This window comes from Sorex fumeus, unplaced genomic scaffold (genome assembly GCF_029834395.1).
Source record: "Sorex fumeus unplaced genomic scaffold, SorFum_2.1 ptg000122l, whole genome shotgun sequence".
Taxonomy (NCBI): domain Eukaryota; kingdom Metazoa; phylum Chordata; class Mammalia; order Eulipotyphla; family Soricidae; genus Sorex; species Sorex fumeus.
Window position 1 is genome coordinate 49,186,874 of NW_026606179.1, and position 22,136 is coordinate 49,209,009.

Sequence of the window (22,136 nt, forward strand, 5' to 3'; positions counted from 1 at the left end):
AAATCCCCCACCCTCCTTTGAGGCCCTCAGTCCACCGAGACCACGCCCCACCCGCTAGGCGCGCCCCTAGAGAGTGTGAGTATGAGGGAGGGGGAGGGGGGTGTTGTCCGGGTGGGGGGATAACTTCTCTCTGGGGAAGAATTAGATCTGGCCCTTTAAAAGTGAATGCTCCATGTCATCACACACACACACACACACACACACACACACACACACACACGGCTCACTACACCTTTCTTCTGATCAGGACATCCACTCTTCCCCACCTCTCTGAGCCTGAATATGGAGTATGGGGGCCTCAACACCAAATGCTTCAACCCCCTCTGCGGCAAACCCCTGAAGACCCCAGAGAGGCATGGGGGGAGGGGGCAGGCAGTTCACAGAAGGGAGGCCCTCCAGCAGGGGGCTGCTGGCTGGGTCCATGCTTGAATTCTGGGGTGGAATATCGGGCCTAGAGAAGGAAAAGGGTGAACCCAGTCCCCATCTCACCCACCCTGCCCCACCCCCTACACTGTCCTGCAACTGCCAGCAACTGGGCTAAAAATACCTCAGCTGGTCACTCAGCCTGGGCATTAGGCTACTGGGCTGGAGACTGCCCAGAGCTGGGGAAGTCCAGGCAGACAGGTGGCAGAGGCTAGACAGAGTGGACAGATGAGGGACTGGAACCAGACATGGTATCAGGTCTCCTGCCTTCCCTCCAGCCCAGAGAGGGCCTAGTTTAGACTCCTACCCAGGGTAGAGTGTGTGTGTGTGTGTGTGTGTGTGTGTGTGCCTGTGTGTATGTGACGGTGGACTGTCCTGCACATGGCGTGGTCCAAGCACAGTGGGCCGATGGAACAGGGAAGCTGCTTTCTTGTTCTGTCTCTGCCTCCCTCCCAGTCTCAGAGTACCCAGCTCTGGTATAAATTAGGCATCATCTTTAAATTGGGCTTACAAAGTGGGCATGTCCACCTCTTGTCCACCTCTGGAGTACAAGGAGTGGGGGCAAGCAGGCAGCGTGGCACCTTGTGATAGGGCCCTGCTGTGAGACTCTGACGATCCGTGGTGACGAATGTGGTGGGGGTGGGCAGCACCATTCAGGCTCAGGTGACATCATGATTGGGTGGATCCTGGTGGGCTGTCATAGGTTGTCATGGAGACCTGGGTCAGGCTCTCTGGCTGCTGCACCAGTTTCCTTGGCAACATCTGAGGAGGCCTTGAAGTCAGGAGGCATTGGATTAGCAAGTATTAGAAGGGTACGTGCCATGTACCCCACACTTCCACGCCCCATTCTTGTTTTTGGTACTAAGTCTCTTGCTTTTGAGGGCCTCAAGTAGGTGGGGGTGCCCTGGAGGGTGACACTGGAGGGTGTTCTGCTCCTGTGTCCTTCCCATAACCCTGGGGGTCTTAGAGGCCCTGAACAGCCCATGCTGGCTCTAACTTCCTGGACACAGTCCACTGGGGAGAGGGAGTCGGGTGTCAGATTCAGTGACCAGCAAACCACTTCCAGTCAAGAGTCCTGGCCGGGCTGCTGTGGCCAACGCTCATCCCCTCCTCACAGATGACCATGCCACCTGAGCCCAGGGCTGTCCGGCAGAGGGAGCAGCAGTAGCTCTTCCCAGCAGGGAGCCATGCAAGGAATTAGAGCTGGGTTTCCCCTCTGGTAATCTGAGCACTTGACCTCAGCAGTGTTTCCTCATCGCCAAGGGAACTGCATCCACATTGGGCCACTCAGGCCACTGGCATCCCCCAGCAGGCCAGAGCCACTCAGCACACACTTAGATATGACTGGGGCCCCTAGAGATCCAGACCAGGACATGACCTTGAGACACCCCCCCACCCCCGCCATCCCCCATCTCCTATTCTTTCCAGTTCCCTGGGCTAAGCTTGGCAGTTCAGAAGGAGCAAACTCAAACTGGACTCCCTGGACAGCCTGACCTTCCCATCCCATTTGTGCTCCTTGCTAGCCATTTCACTTCTGCTGTGCTTCTGTTTCACCTGAGTAGAGCAGAAATCCTACTTTCATGGGGATTATCAGCAGAGCAAAGTACTGCCCAGTGCACAGGTTAATGTGGCTGGCATGTGGTTAGAGCCTGTCAGCATCCTGGGCTGTAGGAGAGACTCCGCGCCGCTGCTTTCCTGCTTCGGCTCCATTCTCCCCACGTGAGAGTCTGCCCAGGAGAAGAACAGATGCAGAAACCTGTACCTGCTTCCCCATACCCATTTTCTCTTTTTGGGACACCTGGAATAATTCTGCCTCCCTTGGGTAGCAAAATGTTGCAGAGTGAGTGTGCCTGGGTTTCTGCATACTCAGCCATCCTCAGCAACAGTTCCCAGCTCCAGGATTCAATTCATTCCTTCTTTCCATTCGGCCTGTACTAAGTACCTACTGTGTGTCAGGCCCTGGTGCCTCAGTTCCCAGGATAAGGAGCAACTTCGAGTGGGCACTCCCGATGTTACCCTGAATCCCTGGGTCAATCTTGCTTGGCTGTGATTTGCTCCCAATTTGTGGATAAGGAGACCCCCAGACGTGGGAGATCACAGGCCTGAAACAGCAGAGTCAGCCACGCTTAAAGGAGGGCTCAGAAGCCTAACACTTCACCAGACCCTGTTCTTTGTTCTCAAACAGCAGCTGGGGATCCAGAAAGTTCCCCAGGCACTAGCCCAGCATTCCCAGATGGTGTCCCTGCAGGGAGTTAGGGCCCAGACACGATGAGTCAAGACGGACAAGGAACTGTCCCATATGCAGCTACCACGTGCGCTTCATGTCTCTTGCGGGGGCCCCCCAGTCATGCCAACTGAATGACTCAGCGGCAGCTGCTTCCCCATGACCCCCAACCTCCTGTTGAACATGGGCACCATGGACAGCTCAGGCAGCTGGGGCTGTCAGTGCAGAGGGCACCGGGTGGTGTGAGGTGGGTGTGGAGTGGAACCTCCAGCAGTGTACAGGGGACTGGGAAGGTTCCTGACGGGTCGCCCTGTCTCTCTGCAGGAAGCCAGGGCAGGCTTGGGTGGGGGGTTGGGGGGTAGTATGCCAGGAAGAAATCGCAAATATAGGCCCAGATCCACTGAATCTCCACAGAGCATTCCGAGCAACTGTCATAACTGTCACAACTGTCCCCACATTACACCAGGGAAACTGAGCCAGGGGCTGGTAGCATATTACTTCTGGGCTTAACAGCCACATGCAGAGTCTTGCTCTTGGGCGCAAAGGCCCTGACCCCAGTAGCTGGGAAATTAATTGGGGGTGGCAACAGCGCCCCCTACCAACTTAGTACCTGCCAAGCTACTAAGGTTCCTCTTAACCTCCTAGCTGGAGGTCTTAGGAGTGATTTAGATTCCTCACCTGCACAACAGGAATAACTAATGGCAGTAGCCACCCGCTGGATGGAGGGTCAACAATTAGATCATTTATATCAGTCCTATAACCCCTCAGAACTGGTTAATGTTGGGGCTGGAGTGATAGCACAGTGGGTAGGGCGTTTGCCTTGCACGCGTTTGACCCGGGTTCGATTCCCAGCATCCCATATGGTCCCCCAAGCACTGCCAGGAGTAATTCCTGAGTGCAGAGCCGGGAGTAACCCAGGGGTTACTCCTGGTTATTGCTGGGTGTGACCCAAAACGCCAAAAAAAGAAAAAGAACTGGTCAATGTTGTCAGCTGGCAGAGAACAGATTTACCAAAGGCCTCTGGAACTCTCTGCCTGCTAATGGTTTCTGAGCTTCAGATAAGGTGGACAGGCCTTATCCCTATTGTCTCAGAACAAGAAACCAAAGCAGGAAATGTGGCCATCAGCTGCCTAACTGACTAATTCAAGGCAGAAGCCCCATAGCCTCATCTAGTGATCAAGCAGCTGTGCTCTGGACACAGGACCAGGGGAGGCAGAGGCCCCATTCCCGAACGATTGCGGCAACAAACTCCTCTGGGGATACTGATGGAGATGGTGCCTCAGGTTCCTCTCATCACTGAAATCTATCAGTCTCCTCAGTAGAAGCCCAGACTGAACCTCCCCGAGAGCGGGACACGCTGCCATCCACCACTGGGAGATGCTCGTGGAGGGCATACAACTCTCCTGGGCAAGGTTCATGGTCCCAAACTCTTCTGGGCAAGGTTCACGCTCCCAAACTCAAACCCAAATCCAATCCATTTCTGCTTTGCAGAGCTGAGAGACAGCACAGGGGTTAAGGCTGTTCAATCCCTAGCACCGTATAATGTTCCCTAAGCTCCTTCAGAAGTGATCCATGAGCAGAGTCGGGAGTAACCCCTGAACACTTTCCGGTGTGGCCCTCTCCACTTCAAAAAAACAACTTCAGCTTTACACAGACTGCACATCTCTCCAGGTCAACTTGAGTCAGTGTTTGAACTGGAAATATACATCAAAGGGCCGAGTGCATGTTTTGTATTCAGGTTCAATTCCTGGCACCACAGTTTCGTAAACAGCCCCGGAAGGAACCCCCTGGCCCCAAGTAGTCACGAGTAGCTCCAGCACTGCTCATTGTGGTTGAATGTGGTTCAATAGTAAGGCACATGCTCCTTGTATGTGTAATTCATGGATCCTTGAGTTCAATCCCCAATACAGAAAAAAAAAAATTTTTTTTCAGTTTAAAACAAAGGATCCAGAAAATAGATCAACGGCTTAAAGTGCTTGCATGGTGTGATCAAGGTATGAGTTCAAACTCTGGTGTCGCCTCATAAGTGGAGGTAACTAGAAGAGTCCTGCTGTTTGTGATCCCCAGTGAGAAGGGACAGAGAGGACTCAGTGGTTAGGAAGCACTCAGAGGAAGCATGAAGCCATGAGCTTAATCCTAGGGACGGTGCATGTGCTGGGGGAATCCTGGCAAGCCTGACATCTGGAGTCCCTCAGAGGGAAAAAAAAAAAAAAAGTCAATGTCAAAAGAGATAAAAAGGTAGCAGAGGGTGAAGATGATTCTAGTCCACTGGACTTTAATTCAGTAATGGGCCCATGCTAGTCCACAGGTGTAGAAAGGCTGAAAACCAGCTGGTTAGAAGGGCAGGGTCACAGGTGTAAGGTTGGAGAATGGCTGTACTAGACAAGGCTAGAGAGATACCAGATGAAGTCCATGAATCTTAATTGAAACCAAATTATAAAAACAACTGTGAGGGGCTGGATAGCACAGTGGGTAGGGCATTTGCCTTGCACGCAGCTGACCCAGGTTCGATTCCCAGCATCCCATATAGTCCCCCGAGCACCACCAGGGGTAACTCCTGAGTGCAGAGCAAGGAGTAACCCCTGTTCATCGCCAGGTGTGACCCAAAAAGTAAAAAAATAAATAAAAACAACTGTGAGGGCCTAGAGCTATAGTACAGTGGGTAGGGCTCTTGTCTTGCACGCAATCACCGTTCAATCCCAGCATCCCTTATAGTCCCCTGAGCACCACCAGGAATAGTTTCTAGGTGCAGAGCCAGAAGTAAGCTGAGCATCACCGGCTGTGGCCCAAATACAAAAACAAACAAAAAATAACTGTGAATACCATTTGGGGAGAAATTCAGACAGATGGAGTCGCAGAACTGATGGCTTATTTTGGTAACTACATAGGGCGAGAGACTTTGCCTTACATATGCCCAAACCAGATTCAATCCCTAGTACTGCACATGATCCCCGAGCATAAGCCCTGAGTATCAAGTGTGGCCCAAGACCAAATGAAAAAAGACCAGAGTGAAGTACTTTCTAAGTGGAGGCCATACTGCTGCAGTTCCCTTTCAAATATATCATGCTTTAAAAAAAACCAAAAAAAAAACCTATAAATTTCAAATCAAATTCTCATGGTAAATTTTTTTTTTTTTTTTTTGCTTTTTGGGTCACACCCAGCGATGCTCAGGGGTTACTCCTGGCTCATGCACTCAGGAATCACTCCTGGTGGTGTTCGGGGAACCATATGGGATGCTGGGAATTGAACCCGGGTTGGCAGCGTGCAAGGTAAATGCCCTACCCACTATGCTATTGTTCCAGCCCAAATTCTTTAAAATGGGTACCAGTTATAGTACAGCGAATAAGGCACTTACTCTGGTTTAATCCCCAGCATCACATAAGGTCCCCTTAGCCCCATCAGAAGTGATCTCTGAGCACCACTGGGTATGTACCAATATCCTCCCCCAAATCCAAAAAGATTTTTTTCTAAAAAGAAAATATGCCCTATCCCTCTCCTAAATACCCACCTGTACAGCCAGTAATTACTGCCTCCCTACCAACCCGAAAAAAAAACCACCAACCGGAAAGATTCCAAAGAACACTGGGAAATGAATATAAATTAAGGGTTTATTACAAAATGCAAAATGTTATTTTCTTCATTGTCAGTGATCCAAGAAAGTCGGAGCATGTGCCCTGGTGGTGCTGAGGACAAAGAGCCAGCTCAAGAGCGGGACGACAGACACTGGTTCACAACTTCCAGCAGGTGGGTGTTCTCCAGGGCAGCTGCAACCCGCTCCTTATCGGCGAGCTGCTTGTTCACTGCATGGAAAAGAAGGAGGGGAGAAGGGAATGAAAGACTGGCCTGCCAGACTGCTAGCACACTCACCTCTGCACACATGTGGACACGCGCACACAGCTGTCACCTTTCCAACACCCAATGAGGAGGCCTCGACTACCTGAACCCACATCTATTCTCGTCTCCTGGCCGACCCACCAGGCTCTTCGTGTCCGCTTCCTGTAATACGCGCCTTGGGGTAGCCTGGGTATGTAGGAGAGGAATAGGGCACAGCAGATGGGGGCGCATCTCCGTAACAACGCTCCCAGATTTTTTCCAAAAAGCCAATGCCAAGAAAAGTTCAAACAAACAAAAAAATGTGAGGTGGTATGAGAGAGAGTCTAGAAGAGACTAAAGAGGGGCTGTGAGCAAATGTCATACATTTGCCTGGCCTGGAACCCGAAGGCAGGCACGCTATTGGGGGAAAACTCATTCCTGAACTGAAGAACTCGTGCAAAGCACAGGAAACTTGAGTCCAGCTAGTGCCTCCCCAGGAACCGCCCATCCAGCGCCCCTCCCAGCTTGCCCCAAAAACCACAGGGTTCAGGGGCCCGGGGCCATGGTCCCTGCACCAGGCCACACTTACCTGCGTGCTCTGAAGCATGGGTCCCTGGGGTGATATGTACATCCATCTGGGGAAAGAGACGCAGAGCCTGAGAACGCCCCCACCTGTCTCCCCGCTTCTCCCATTTCCCCTCCTCCCCACCCTCAGCAAATCCTTCTTCCTAATCTGGTCTCTAGATTCGGCCCCTTCCATTACACCCTGGCTCCCCTATATACTCAACGTCCACCCAGAAACCTGCCTGTTATCCCCTGCCCACACCAAACTCCTCACAGCCGCCCCTGTGTGGTCCTCGCTACTTTTCTGCACTGCCCCAGCCAGTGCATTTATTCTTGCTGTCCCTTCCAGCCCCAAAGCCTTATTCAAACATCCAATGTAGCCTCCGAGACTCACACTGGCCCCCCAGGCCTGCCAATTTCAACGCACCTTGAAGCGCTGGGGAAGGGATCGCAAGAGCTTGACCTTGATGGAGAGGCCAATCAGGGTGGCCATGCTGCAGTGCGGGATGGTGGGGGTGAAGGCCACGGCCACGGTGCTCTCTGGGTCACTCACCTGGTTGCAGGGTGGGGTGACAAGAGTCAGGGCTATCAGGGCGCAGAGAGCCCCCGTTCTTGGTGGCTCCAGGCAAGTCCTCTGGCCGCGTATGGGGGCGTCAGGGTCCTTATCCATAAACTGAGCGCGCGCGCGCGCACACACACACACACACACACACACACACACACGCTTCCAAGGACTCGGCTGAGGAGCTGGGGCTCTGGGAGACCACAACTTCTTCGGGTCTTTCTGCCTCCGGAACTTGTCACCCCCCCTCCCCCCCGTCCCCGGGATGTCGGGGACTCACCTGAACTCGGACTTGCTCCACGACGTTCAGTTCTTCCAGTGTCAATGGATGTTCCGGGTCGTTGATGGAGCGAATCAGATGTGGCAAGTGAAGGAAAAGGGACTCTGTCCCATCGCCCGCTCAAGGCCCTCGGCCGGGAACGCCCGGCCTCCTCGAGACTGTCCCACCGACTCGGTAGGGGTAGGGGGGTGGGGGTGGGGGGCGCTTCACTTCACTCCCCTCCCGGCCCTTCGGTCCCGCCCGCGCCCGGCAGCGGCGGATATCGAAAATCTCCCGCGCGTCGATGCTGTCGGGGACCTGCTCGTCCTCCTCGCCCGCCGTCACCGGCCGCTCCCCGGAGCGCTCGTAGATCAGGGGGTTGGCGTTCTCCAGGAGGCCGCCCCCCATCCCGCCGACGCCGCCACCGCCGCCCACCATCGCAGAAGCGCTGCCGGCCGCTGGGGGCGGGCACTTCCGCTCCTAGCGGGACACTTCCGGGGAAGGGGCAGCAGCGGGGCGTGGCGACGGGGTCATGCGAGGGACACGCGAGGCCGCGCCTAGTGTGCTGGGGCGCGCGGGAGGCGGGGTCTGCTCGGCGCGCGCCCCAGCCGGGCGCAGCAGGGGGGACCAAGGTTTCAGGGCACTAAGCGCGGCTCCGAAATTGAATCTAGGGTATCCGGCTACCTCGGGCAGTTGCTTCTGCGGTCGTGGGTGGATGCAGGGAGGCCACGGTTGCCCCTGTCCTGACACTGCCCACTGCCAGTCAGAGCTCCCGGGGCTGTGGCTGTGCTTTGGATGGACTGGGGAGCGCTTGCCGGGTCCCCAGTGCAGCCCAGTCTGCGCTCCTTTCTGTCGGGAGCCAAAATGTCAGTACAGCCTGACCTGCGATTTAAGAACTAATGTCTTCGTGGGAAAATGTTACATTGTGTAAGTTTCTGAGCCATGCCAAGAGCCCACCGTTAGGGCTCACACCATGATTTATTGAAAATCTGCATGCTTTGTTAATTTCCCATTTTGCCCACTTCCTCCTGTAATCAATTATAAAAGGCTAGCTTGGGAGAAATAATTTTGGAGCTTGATCAGAGTCTTGACTTGCTCCCATTCTTTTGTCTCTCTCTCTTTTTTCTCACTCACGCACCCTCTCCCGGTTATCCACGATGACTAGTCCCGCGGGCCCGGGCACCTTTCAAATGTTCATCAAGTGAACAGACAGCCACGACCGTTGGCATTCGTTCTTGGGAGAAAAAGTCACCCGGGTGGGATTATCTTTCAAATAAAAATTCCTGGAGCCGGAGAGATATTCAGCTGTCTAGAAGGCATGCTCGACATGCAGAATGCGCAGACTTAGTCCTGTGCAGTCAAGAGTGACACCCACCACCCTCCACAAGCAGGAAGCATAGTCAGGAGTGACCCCCAAGCACTTAACAAGGAGTAGCACCTGAGCACTGCCAGGTATGAACCCAAAGACAGTAACAGTAAGTGCTCCTGCCTTGTGTGTATTTCCCAAGAAAAGTAGGTGGAGTGTCTATGGAGACCCCTTGCTGGGACTAGAGGGCGCGGAGTCATGAAGACAGACTCAGGAAACAGATCTGAGGCCCTCCCAGGGTAGAGTCACCTCTCCCTGCCTCTTGAGTTCATGAGGGTGCTTTCAGCTCATGAAGGCCCTTCCAGTCTCATCTGCAAGAACCCTATTTGTGCAATGCCTCCAGGAAGTTTTCCATGGTTTCTCAATCATAGTCTGTGCCTCTTCTTTTGCTCCCAAACATATAAGGGGCCTGTGTCTATTCAGTGACTACAAGAGGGGAACAGAGGGTTTTGGTTCTGTAGAGGGACCTGCAGAAGGACCCTTCTAAGGAAGCCTGGTGTGTGTGAGGGGCGAGGGGGAGGAAGGGCTTTTAGTGGACTAGAAGTGAGTCTAATGTGCCACTGATCTGTGTGGTGAGCTTCTGAGAATCCCACTCTTCATTGCCCAGCCCCATTTGCCCCGCCTCCTCCCCACCCAGTTCAAACTCCAGACACTGCCAGCTGCAGCTTCTCTGTGCAAAGCATCACACCCAGCCTCCTGCTCAGAGAAACATACCTGTGAGCGTCCATGTGGCCCGACAACCTGTCTGCGCGCTTTGTCACCGTGGCTTGTGGGATCCTGCTTCTCCTTGTCCGGGCCCAGGGTGAGACTCCCCGGCTGTTGAGGGTAGCAGAGAGGAGGGATGGTCAGAGTGCAAGTCCTGAGCAGGGGACAGAGCATGAAGGTAGCAGGGATATGGATGCAGGTATCTGCTCCCTGGGCTTTGCAGGCTGTCTGAGGTCATCCAGGGACCCAGAATTGTTCAGGTGATGGACGTTACCTTGTTATAAAACAAAATTTAACTGAAATTTTTGAAAGATCCAGCTCTTCTTCTGAAACTTGTTGGGAACAGGGCAGCCTTCCAGCTAGAGCTACAAGAAATCTGAGGTACCATACAAAACGGAAGACTTGGGGTTGGAGATGTAATACCAGTGGATAGGGTGGTTGCCATGCATGTGGCTGACCTGGGTTTGATCCCCAGCGCCACATGTGGTCCCCTAAGCCCACCAGGAGTGATCCCTGACAGCAGAGCCAGTAGTCAGCCTCAGTACCACCTCATGGGGAATCAATGCTCACCAAAAGTAAGAACAAAAACAACTCAAAAGTTCTGGGGCCAGAGAGGAAGTGAGTATAGATCACTTCAGGTCAGGTCCCCTTTGGTTTGGGGTATAGATGGGAGAGGCCTCCTCAGTAGATTACCTGAACCTGAAATTCCAGATTGATTGGTCTGGGAAAGGCTGAATCATGCTGGGAATTAAACTGGAAACACATTGGGTATTAAATTTTGGTTTTTGTGGCCCCAGCTTAGCACAAATATTTCCATTCAGGGCCTGTTTTTCTTTAAGCACCCTCCTAGGGTTTGCGGTGGTAACAATAATACCCACCTTTGATATTTGGACTTGAGTATTATATCCAGAGCCAGAGGAGTGCTGAAATACCCATTGACCCCTTCACGCCCCTCTCTGCCCTCACCCCCCCCCCCCAGGAGCCCTGTCAGAGTGCGGCTATGAAAGACTGCCCCCACCCCTGCACCCACAATTCCCCCCACCTCCACCCACCCGAGACACCTCCCTGCTGAATCCCGACACCCAGCAAGAGTCTAATTATCTCTCTGCAACCCATGCACACACCCCCAGGAAGGGTAGGTCTTGGTCTCCAGGGCAAAGATGATGGACCTTTGTGCCAGCTCAGAGTGAGTCTCCAATTACTTATCAATTACTTTTTTTTCTTTTTGGGTCACACCCAGCCATGCACAGGGGTTACGCCTGGCTCTGCACACAGGAATTACCCCTGGCGTTGCTCAGGGGACCATATGGGATATTGGGAATTGAACCCGAGTCAGCCGCGTGCAAGGCAAATGCCCTTCCCGCTGTGCTATTGCTCCAGCCCCATTAATGACTTTTAAAGCTATGTAGGCACTACAACCAGGGCATCTGGAATTCTTTTTCTTTTTTTTTTTTTGGTTGGGGGGCATGGGGGTCATTCCGGTGGTGCTCAGGGTTTACTCCTGATTCACTCCCATTGGTGCTCAGGGGACCATATAGGGTTCCAGGGGTCAAACCCAGTCAGGTGCAAAGCAAGTGCCCTATCCACGATACTATTATTCTGGTGCAGGCATCTGGAATTCCAGCAATCTCCTGCCCCATGTGTGTCCACTGTCTCTGGTTCCAAGTGGCCTGGGCCAAAAGTCATGGGCAACCATACCCTCCCCATGGTCCACCACACTAGACTTCCACACCTCCCCTGCCACCATCCACCTTGGAAGGTCACAGGATTCTCAGTCTGTGAAGTCTCTGTGCCCCCGCCTCTGACAGCTCTTCTGTTTTGGACTGAATCCAGCTTCAGAAAAAAAGAACTGAGCAGACTTCAGAGGGTGTGGGGATGGGACTGACCAGCTCCTGAGCCCCCAGCCCCAGCTCCTGCCCAGCACTAGACAGGCAAGACAGACACCTGATGCATGAAAGGAGGTGACTTTCTCCCCATGCTCACAGGCTTCATTTCCTGACCTCCGGCTCTTTTTTCCCCCTTTTTATAAATGTATTTATTGAATCACAGTGAGAGCAGTTACAAAGATTTCAGGTTTAAGTCTCGGTCATACAATGAAACACCCATACCTTCATCAGTGCCCATTCTCCACCACCAAAAACCCCTGTATAGCCCTTATCACACACCCTCCCGCTACCTGTGGGGCAGATGATTTGCACATTACTCTCTCTCTACTTTGATGACATTCAATATTTTGACACCAGACCCATCATTATTATTTGAGATTTTACCCCAACACTCAGATCTGTTGAAAAGGCAACCATAGACAATTTGTTTTCTATTGCTGGTTATGAATAACATATGATGACACATGGCCGAAGTAGTGGCCGCACGATTTTGAAATTCCAAAATTTAACACTTAAATCTGGAGGGATTTCTGCCAAAACCTGCTGGGTTCTGAAATTTATTCCTGAGTCTCTGGGATGGCCATTAAGCAGCTTGATCAGGAGCCAGAGAGGCTGTTCGTTGGCGGTGACTCAGGGTCTCGTTGGGGCAGGGAGGAAAGGGCTGGCTCCACCCCCATCCCATGAGGCCTGGTCTTGTCACTGCGGGCCCAAACCTGACTGTCCAATGGCTCTGGAGGATGGCGGCCACCGAGCTGCCAATAGGGAGCAGGCGGAGGGACAGCACCCTTTCCCCCCTGAGGTGGCCTGGCACTGGTAACCTACTGCGGGGACCAGACGCATTTCTGCCAAAAGTTGCTGAGTTCCAAGATTTGTTTCTGAGTCTCTAGGATCATGGCCATTAAGCAGTTTGATCAGGAACCAGAGAGGCCTTGCCTCCCATTATATAGCTGAGCCAGAGGTGGTTTGTGGGTGTGTCTCCCACATATCTAAATTTTGGCCATTTACTTTCTTGGTAAACTTGGCCCTAAGTTGTTGGGGTCTGGCCAAAGGCACAGCAGCAATTTGGGGGTATCTAGAAGTCTGAAGGCACCATCAGACTGCTGATGCACTTGCCTCACAGGTACAGATTGACCTGCTGGTAGCACCATACCCCTGCTGAGCTTCAGCTCTTCCACTTCCAGGCACAGGCTAACACACCTGCTCTCCTCCTGGGCAGAGCCTCCTCAGTCAGGGAGGCAATATCCTTGGTCAAGCTGTCTTCTGCTCCAGGACGCCTTTGCAGGTGACCTTGAGCAATGTGGCAACCAACCCAGGCCTCACAGGCCACGAACCTCTCAGCCTATTGAACCCAGCTGATCTGAGAGGGGCTGTAAAGATAGAACTGTGGGGAGGGTGTTTGCCTTGCAGGCGGCCTGCCCAAGTTCAATCCCCTGCACCCTATATGATTTCAGGAGCACCACCAGGAATAATTCCTGAGTGCAGAGCTGGGTGTGACCCAAAAAAGAACCCTATGCCCCCCAAAAAGAAAAAAAATCACCTAAACAGCGGATCTGCTGAGACCTAGAGATTGGTTTGCCTCCCAAGGGCTGAATTTTTCTTTCTGTTAATTTGTTATTTTCTTCTGATAATCCTTTTATTTATATAGTTATTATTTCAATCTGTTCTTATTCCAGCTCTGCCAGATTGCACAACCTGACCCTGCAGGACGGGGAGTTGTCAGAGGGGAAAGTGCATGGAGATATAACCCCAGAAGGGGAACCCAAACCTGGCTGGGTGCCTCCCTAAACCTTGTGGCACACCCAGTTCCCAAGGGCACCCTGTCTCTGTCGGTGGCAGAGAGAAGGGTATAAATAACCCCATGTGCCCGTGATCTACCTCTAACAGTTACCAAGACCCAGGCCACCTGCTTTTATCTAAATGACAGTGTCTGACTTCTACCACGACTTTAAGTAAATCCCAGAGATGAGATTGTCTGCCAAGTGTTCACCATGTCCTGCTAAAAGAAACATACACACATGCCAGTACATGTCTCACTCTCATCAGCTACTAAATCAAATGCTCTTTTTTTTTCCATGTTGACTTTTTCCAGTCTCTATAGAACCTAGTCTTTTGTTGTGGTCTATTTATTTTTTGGTCAAACGCAGCAGTACTCAGGGCTTGCTTGCTCCTGGCTCTGCACATAGGGGTTTCTCAGGGGACCATATGGGGTCACAAACCCAGGTCATGAACATAGGTTGGTCGCATACACGGCAAGTACCCTACCCAGTGTATTACTGCTCTGGCCCCTAAACTAACTTTATCCCCCAACAAATTGTATCGCTTTACCTTTGGTTTATCCTACTATAAAATGTCAGAAGTATGAATATAAGCCTCATCATCCCTAAGTTCTAGTGCCATCTATTTCAAATTAGCCCCTTGTGCCTAGGGACAGGGCTCAGAGAATTATACTGTTTTGCATGTAGGAGAATTAGGTTTGATCCCTGAATCTGCATGTACTGCTGGGAACTCTGCTGCCCCCACTCACATATGCATCTAGGGGAGAGTAACCCCTGAGCACTGCTAGATGTGGCCCCAAAACAAAATACACCCCGTACCCATTCCTCGCACCCCTCCATGTATCTAATATTATTTTAGAAATGATTTACAGGGCGTTTGTGTGTGGATGTGTGTGTTGATTGGGATTAAGCATAGGGTCTCATATATGCAATGCATGCACTCCACCAATGAGCAATGCCCCTGGCCCACAATTCTGCTCCTGCCTCGTGGGTGCTGTCTCACAGACCCAGCAGTCTCATTTGTTTGGTGCTTCTATGTAAAGTCAGCCCCCCACCCCACCCTTTTTTTTTTAAATTTTGGCTTTTGGGTCATGCCGGCGGTGCTTGGGGCTGACTCCAGTTCTGTACCCAACTAACTCCCAACAGTGCTCAGAAGATAAAGCTGGATATCAAACCCATAGTTCCTGCAAGGGCTAGAGCTATTAATAGCACAGCGGGTAGGGCGTTTGCCTTGCGTGCGGCCAACATGGCCGAGCCAAGTTCGATTCCTCCGCCCTTCTCGGAGAGCCCAGCAAGCTACCGAGAATATCTCGCCCGCACGGCAAAGCCTGGCAAACTACCCGTGGCGTATTCGATATGCCAAACGCAGTGACAAGTCTCACAATGTTACGGGGCCTGTTCGAGCAAATCTATGAACAGTGGGAGGACAGTGACAGTGACAGTTCCTGCAAAATGTGCCCTAAGCCCAGTGCCCTGCTCAGGATTCAAATAAGGCCCATGCTTGAGAATCGGTACCTGTGTTTCTTTTCATTCTGATGGGGGCATCTCCCAGTCAGAGCTCAGGTGGCACAGGGGCCCCTCCTGACATTCTCTTCATGCGTCTCAACCCCAGGGCTATCTCTCTGTCATGTGTTTCTTTATGACAGCCCTGGGATATAATGCACATTGCAAATCATTCACCCTTTTAAGGAACGCAATTTCATATTTAGTCGCAATTTCATATTTAGTTGCTTTCATATTTAGTCTCAGAGTTCACCAAATTAGTTTCATTTTCCCCCAACCTCAGTAGATTGGTTGTTCAGTCTCTGGTATGCCAGTTCTGAATGTTTCGTATAAATGGGATCATTCTAGTATGTGGTCCAAAATGACCGGTTTACTTCACTTACTATACTTTTGGGTTTTGTTGGGTTTGTTTGTTTGTTTGTTTGCTTGCTTGCTTGTTTTATGCCCACACCCTGTGACACTCAGGGGTTATTCCTGGCTCTGCACTCAGCAGTTCCTCCTGGTGGGATTCGGGGACCATCAGTGGTGCTGGGAATCCAACCCAGGTCAACTACATGCAGAACAGGGCCCTGACCCCTGCAGTATCTCAGCTGAGTGTCCTGTTTTCACTCTTGCCCTGAAGGGTCTTTCCTACAGCGTTGCTGGCCATCCAGAGAGTGAGCACTGCAGGGACAGCACCTTAGTCTGTGCTGTCCCCACACTTCTATTACTGCCGCATGGGACCCGGCTCTCAGGCCTCCCTCATTTTCTTGAAGCTCCTGGAGCCCGGATGAGTTGGTGACAGTGGGCAGGGGACCAAGTGAGAGACGGGGGGTTCAACCAAGTGTTTGGAGAGCAGGTTGTGGGGGTGAACAAAGATAGGTGATAGGTGCTATCATCACTGCTCCAGTAGGGCCTGGGTCCTAATGCCCTCTTTGCTGTCCACAGGTCAGGATTCCGCCAGCCCCATCCGGACCACACATCTGGGACAGGTGCGGGGGAGCCTGGTGCACTTGAAGGGCATCAATGCAACTGTCCACACCTTCCTCGGCCTTCCCTTTGCCAAGCCGCCCCTAGGGCCGTTGCGATTTGCACCCCCTGAGCCCCCTGAAGCTTGGAGTGGTATCAAGGATGGAACCTCCCACCCAAACATGTAAGCAAGAGCTCTGGGGACTGTAGACCCTGGGGTGGTGGGTGCTCTGAGCATGGGGTGAGGGGCACCCCACCCTTCTCCACAAAATGAGTTTCATTCACTCAGGCAGCCGATGTCTTTGACTTTCATGTCTGTCCCTGGCCCGTCGGGGTACCAGGACACAGTGGCGAGTGTCAACAGATGTGAGCATAGTGGGTTCTCATGAGACCCCCTCAGGCCCTCCCCACCTTGAGAACCTCCTGGAAGATTCCATCTCAGCTTAGTGATGAGGGATTCCAGGGAAGGTTATAGATGAGAAGGGTATTGAAGATGGGGCACTCAGAGGACCGGGTGTCCCAAGTCTGACTGCCTGTCACGGACATGGCCATCCACCAGTTGTCTGCAGAACATGCCTGAGGTGACTGGAATAATTCAAAGGATGATGAACAGGACCCTGCAATCCACCTCCATGTCTGAAGACTGTTTGTACCTCAACATCTACGCTCCTTCCCATGCCCGTGAGGGCTCCAGTTTGCCGGTGAGTGCCGGGTCCCCATACATGGTACAGATTAGGACAGGTCCACTGCCAAGGACAAGATGTGCTGCAGGGTGAACCCTATAGAAAGTGCCCCTTGTACCTAGAGTGGGCAGCTGCCCCCAGGGCTTCAAGCCTGGCTGCTTCCAGAGGTTAGAAATAGACCCTCAAATGGAACACCCTCAACTTATGCCCAAGAAATTACATCCAGAGATCATTTCTTGGGCCCACAAGAATGGAAGTGCACCAGAGATGAAGTTTCACCTCCCAGAAGGTTCTGGGAGAAACAGCGACCAGCCTTGGTACCTGGGACAGGTGGCAACACAGGGGAGGCCTAGTTTTACAGTTAGAACGTGGGGCCGGAGCGACAGTACAGAAGGTAGGATACTTGCCTTGCATGCGACTGGCCAAGTTCGATCCCTGCACCCCATATGATCTTCCAAGCACTGACAGGAGTGACCCCTGAGCACAGAGGCAGGAGCAAGCCCCAAGCACATCTGGATGTGTGACCCAAAACCCAAAAGTATCTTTAAAATATAAAAATGCACTGTAGTACTGTCCTCCCATTGTTCACTGATTTTGCTCAAGCAGGCACCAGTAATGTCTCACAACAAATTGTGGGACTTATTGTTACTGTTTTTGGCATATTGAGTACATCACGGGTAGCTTGCCAGGCTTTGCCATGTGGGCGAGATACTCTCAGTAGCTTGCTGGGCTCTCCGAGAGGGAAAATATAAAAAATAGACCCTGAATATCTCCAGGCTCTGTCACAAAGACACCCCTTGTTTCATCAATGTTCTGTGGGATGAAACAGCTTCAGGCCAAGTGAGAACACTGTCTGCCTCGGTTTCCCAGGTGATGGTGTATATCCACGGTGGGGGCCTGGTGATGGGCATGGCCACCATATATGATGGCTCAGCACTGGCAGCCTTCGAGGACGTGGTGGTGGTGATAATCCAGTATCGCCTGGGCATTCTGGGCTTCTTCAGGTGATCAACTGGGTGGGGTTGTGGGGGGCCAGGCCTCGCGGACAGAATTAACCCAGCACTCCCTGTGAACCCCCCCTCTTTGCTACCTCTTAGCACTGGAGACAGACATGCCTCCGGAAACTGGGGCTACCTGGACCAAGTAGCTGCTCTGCGCTGGGTCCAGCAGAATATCGCCAGCTTTGGGGGCAACCCAGGCCGCGTCACCATTTTCGGCACGTCCGCGGGTGGCACAAGTGTGTCCTCACATGTGGTGTCACCCATGTCCAAAGGACTCTTCCATGGGGCTATCATGGAGAGCGGTGTTGCCCTGATGCCCGGTCTCATCGCCAGCTCATCGGAGGTGGTGTCCAAGGTGAATGCCCCACGGCAGGGTTCCCCCCACGAGCCTCCTTCTGTCTCTTAAACCTCCAAGGCCTCCCCACCCCAGAGTCTGAGAACCCACAGCTAATGGAGACAGAGGGCCAGGGGGAGCTCAGGGTGAGAACCCCAGATATCTGCCTTCACAGAGGCGCCCAGTGCTGTCTCCCTGGGGTCCGCATCTCAGCAAGGACTGGCTGGGCAGCGGGATGCCCCCTCTGGTTGAGACCCCTAATCAGTGGGAGAAGTCAGAAGCATTTTAGACCCACAGGAATCCTGGAGCGCACCTGGACCCAGCAGGGGATGGCTTGCAAGCCCCCTTCCTGGGCCACAGGCACAGGCTGACCCACCGCTGCCCGGCCTCTTTGCAGATGGTGGCTGAGGGTTCTGGCTGTAACCAAGGGAACTCCAAGGCCCTGGTGCAGTGCCTGCGAGGCAAGAGCAAGGAAGAAATACTGGTCATCAATAAGGTCAGGCTGAGCCCACAAGATGGGGTGGGGCACATGACCCCGGGGTTCGGGGCTTGGTCTTTCATGGGGGAAGTGGAAAACAGGTCAGGTCTGCCAGGCATGCAGCCTCCTGGAGGGTGTGAGAGGTCAGGTAGGAGTCTTGGCCTCACCTGGCATGCCTGCTCAGCCCTTTAAGATCATCCCCGGCGTGGTGGACGGCACCTTCCTACCCAGGCACCCGCAGGAGCTGCTGCTTTCAGCCGACTTCCAGCCTGTTCCAAGCATCATTGGTGTCAACAATGATGAATACGGCTGGCATATCCCCATGGTGAGGCTTCCCAGCATCCTGGACCGGGGCCCGTGATGGGAGGGAGTGGGGGAGGGTGAGTGGGTATGCAGGGATCTGAAGTTCCAAGCCTATCTCCACCCCAACTCCGGACACCGCTCAAACCCCCTCCCCCCAAGGCTATACAATCCTCTGACACTGAAAGGAAAATCGACAGGAAGGCGATGAGGAAGATGTTGCAGAAAGTCTCCGGCATGATGGTGAGGCTCCAGGGTCCTCCCCAGTAGGCAGGGTAAGCCCCTTCCCTATGCACAAACACCCCCCCAAAAAAGCTGAAGTATGTGTGTTGGTGCAGGGGTCCACTTTGCATGTTCCATCCAGAGCCCATCACCCCGCCTTGCCCCTGCTGCTTCCTCACCCTGCAGCTGCCGACTCTACCCCCTCTAGGTATTGCCTCCTGAGCTCGGTGACCTGTTGATGGAGGAGTACATGGGGGACAGCAAGGACCCCCAGATCCTCCAAGCCCAGTTCCATGAGTTGATGGAGGACTGCATCTTCGTGATCCCTGCACTCCAAGTAGCCAATTTCCAGCGTGAGTCATGAAGAACCAAGTGACTGGGTCACTTCAGGGCTGCCGGTATTCCATCCTCAGATCATGGTCCCTGCCAGTCTACTGATTGGGTCCCTGGGTGTCAAGGACTTATTGACCCTCTATTTGATAAATCCTGAGGGCTTGGCTGAGAGACATTTACCAATTACTCAGTGACCTCTGGTAACTTTTGGTCAAGAACATAGTTGGGCCATTTCAAAACCATGAGTGGCCCCATCAATCCCTGGTTCTAGCCAGGGGCTCCCTTGCCCTGTCATCTACATTCCTCTTGTGTGAGCAGGAAGGCTCCAGGGGAGGGGTTGCCATGTCACAGCCTGCCCCCCACCCCACGGCCCCCCAGGTTCCCTGGCTCCTGTCTATTTCTATGAGTTCCAGCATCAGCCCAGCTACCTCAAGGACACAAGGCCGCCATATGTCAAGGCGGACCATGGTGATGAAGTTGCCTTTGTCTTTGGAATCTTCGCCTGGATCCACGACAGTGAGTCTTCCTGGCAGGTGCCCTCATTCCCAGGAGGACATGAGTGAGTGCCCTCGCAGTGCAGATGAGGATTCCGGGACTCAGAGAGGGGACGGGCTCAGGTCTCTACCTAGAAGGGCTGAGTTCAATAGATGAGCCCTGTGATCCCTCGCCTAGCTCCCATAACTGGTTGGGAAAGGGGTTACTTCAAGGCAGCATTTGTGTTTCTCAAATGGTTTTGGAGAATCAGAGAGAAGAAGGGGGGTGGGAGAGATACATAGGACCCAGGTTAAGGCTCTTGCCTCAAACACTGTCAAACCTGGCTCAGTCCTGTACATGGTCCCCTGAACATGACTAGGATCACTCCTGAGCATAGAGCCAGGAATCTCCCCTGAATACTAATGTGGCCCAGCTTTTAGTCCCAGTGAGGTAATCAGGGGTCTCTGGCTAGAAATGAGCCTAGTGTTGGGTGAGTGGTGGGTGGGGATGGTATGTGGCCAGGGCAGGGAAGTTGGCGCCATCCATCCCCAGAGGAGCCAGGGAAGGGGCCCCGCTGAAGATATTGTGGAGAGGGGCCTGAGTGTGTGGGGGGACCTGCACAGATGGGGACTGGCGCCGTGATCCTCTGTTCTCTTTGCTCTGTCTAGTTGAATTCACGAAGGAGGAACTGCTGCTGAGCAGGATGATGATGAAGTACTGGGCCAACTTTGCTCGAAGTGGGTAAGGTGTCATGCTGGAGCCCTGTCAGGGCTGAGCTAGTAAACCAGCCCAGCTCTGAGACCCATGTGGACGGAGGGGAGCTGCATGATAAGCCCCCACAGTGCCTGGGCTGCCACCTCATATGGGGACAAATCAGCCCCTGTTGATGCAGACCTTCTCCCTGGAGTTGCTTCTATGTGTCAAAACTTGCCCCTTGGCTCCCCAAAGGTCAGGGGAGGTCAGGTTGGCTGCCGTGCCCAACTGTAGTGGGGTACTCGGCTCTGAACTGCCCCCAGCCCAGAATGACTCACACACTTGCCTGGGTGGGGTGTTTGTCTGCAGGAACCCCAACAGTGAGGACCTGCTTCACTGGCCCAAGTTGGATCAGGAGGAGCAGTACCTGCAGCTGAACCTGCAGCCGGCGCTGGGCCAGGCCCTGAAGGCACCCCAGCTCCAATTCTGGACCAAGATGCTGCCACAGAAGATCAAGGAACTCACATATGCCCAGGAGAGGTACCAAGAGCTGTAGCATCCTGTGTCCAGGTCAGGTGTGGCGCTGGAGTGTAGATCGGGGGCTGCCCATGTGACTGCATGCCTCACTGGGTGCTCCCTTGAAGCCGAAGCTAGAAAAGCTCCAATGGACTTTCTTAGCACTCAACTGCATCCTTCCTCAAGTCTGCCCTTCCCCACAACTCCTCACTCTCCTGTTAGCCCCCGGCCTTCCTGTCTTGAAGGAAAGTGCCATGGGATTCCACCCAGGCCTGGCTCTGAGCAAACCCCCATGCTCTCATATCTGAAAATGCTCGACCACGTCCCATCCTATGCCCCTAGATGCAATATCATCTTCCATTGATATTTTTCTGGAAGAAGAGGAGGGATTGGACCACACCCAGTTTGTTCAGGGACTGTGTGATCCGGAGGTGTTTGGGGGACCATATGCGGTGTCAGATCAGACAGGGTTGGTGCTATATGTTATAAGGGCATGGCCCACTGTGAATCTCTCAGCCCTACCATTGTTTAAACCACCCATCCACTCACTTATTAGTGTCCCTGAAAGGAACTGACCTTTTGTTAAGAAGCAGAACACACCTTGGCCCTGAGCCTGGGAGCCTGGGCCAGTGCCTGGGAAGTGACCAGGAAAACCTGCCACTTCCCGTCACCTGCCTCCTGGATTTACCTGAATGCTAAGAGGCACAGCGGAACCCAAACTTCACCACATCTGGAGCATTAGGTCAGATCCAGAAATTTCTCTGCACGGTTGTGTGTCCTGGATCTCAAGGGCTGCTGCACCCAAAAAGGTCTTCACTCATCGTTGTGACACCATCCCTCCAGTGCCCCCTCTCCTGAGTCGTCCCCAACTTACCCTCGAGGTTCACATGATTCACTTTTTTACTTGCCTTCGTGGTTTTCCCTTAGCTTTTCTGGCCCTCCCCACCCCTACTTTATCTTTCCCCAAAGAAATCTCTCTTCGCCACATGCAAAGGTATCAGACTGTGTTCACTCAGCCTTGGAATGCCACGGAGCATCCCTCATCTCAAAGGAATATCCCTCACCTCCTGGACC

At 53.1% G+C, this 22,136-nt stretch overlaps 2 protein-coding genes across 2 annotated transcripts; one reads left to right on the forward strand and one right to left on the reverse strand.

The window, feature by feature from the left end:
• Positions 1 to 6,235: 6,235 nt before the first annotated feature.
• Positions 6,236 to 8,316, reverse strand: CIAO2B (cytosolic iron-sulfur assembly component 2B). The gene is made up of 5 exons (XM_056136031.1): positions 8,128 to 8,316; positions 7,867 to 7,944; positions 7,452 to 7,577; positions 7,050 to 7,095; positions 6,236 to 6,447 (listed from the first exon to the last, which is right to left on the reverse strand). The coding sequence occupies exons 1-5, from the start codon at positions 8,281 to 8,283 to the stop codon at positions 6,350 to 6,352; spliced, it is 504 nt and encodes a 167-aa protein (XP_055992006.1). The 5' UTR covers positions 8,284 to 8,316; the 3' UTR covers positions 6,236 to 6,349.
• Positions 8,317 to 9,937: 1,621 nt separating this feature from the next.
• LOC130043605 (cocaine esterase-like) lies at positions 9,938 to 21,102 on the forward strand. The gene is made up of 12 exons (XM_056136019.1): positions 9,938 to 10,013; positions 16,008 to 16,212; positions 16,588 to 16,729; positions 17,582 to 17,715; positions 17,809 to 18,067; positions 18,444 to 18,542; positions 18,709 to 18,849; positions 18,987 to 19,067; positions 19,255 to 19,399; positions 19,758 to 19,895; positions 20,522 to 20,594; positions 20,916 to 21,102. The coding sequence occupies exons 1-12, from the start codon at positions 9,938 to 9,940 to the stop codon at positions 21,100 to 21,102; spliced, it is 1,680 nt and encodes a 559-aa protein (XP_055991994.1).
• The last annotated feature ends 1,034 nt before the right edge of the window (positions 21,103 to 22,136 follow it).

Coding starts and splice junctions, on each gene's coding strand:
- LOC130043605 (XM_056136019.1), top strand. CDS start 9,938: ATGTGGCCCGACAACCTGTCTGCGCGCTTTGTCACCGTGGCTTGTGGG. Junction 16,730..17,581: donor GTGAGGGCTCCAGTTTGCCG/GTGAGTGCCGGG, acceptor TCGGTTTCCCAG/GTGATGGTGTATATCCACGG. Junction 20,595..20,915: donor GCCAACTTTGCTCGAAGTGG/GTAAGGTGTCAT, acceptor GTTTGTCTGCAG/GAACCCCAACAGTGAGGACC.
- CIAO2B (XM_056136031.1), bottom strand. CDS start 8,283: ATGGTGGGCGGCGGTGGCGGCGTCGGCGGGATGGGGGGCGGCCTCCTG. Junction 7,945..8,127: donor ACGCGCGGGAGATTTTCGAT/ATCCGCCGCTGC, acceptor CACTTGCCACAT/CTGATTCGCTCCATCAACGA. Junction 7,096..7,451: donor CCCTTCCCCAGCGCTTCAAG/GTGCGTTGAAAT, acceptor CTCTTTCCCCAG/ATGGATGTACATATCACCCC.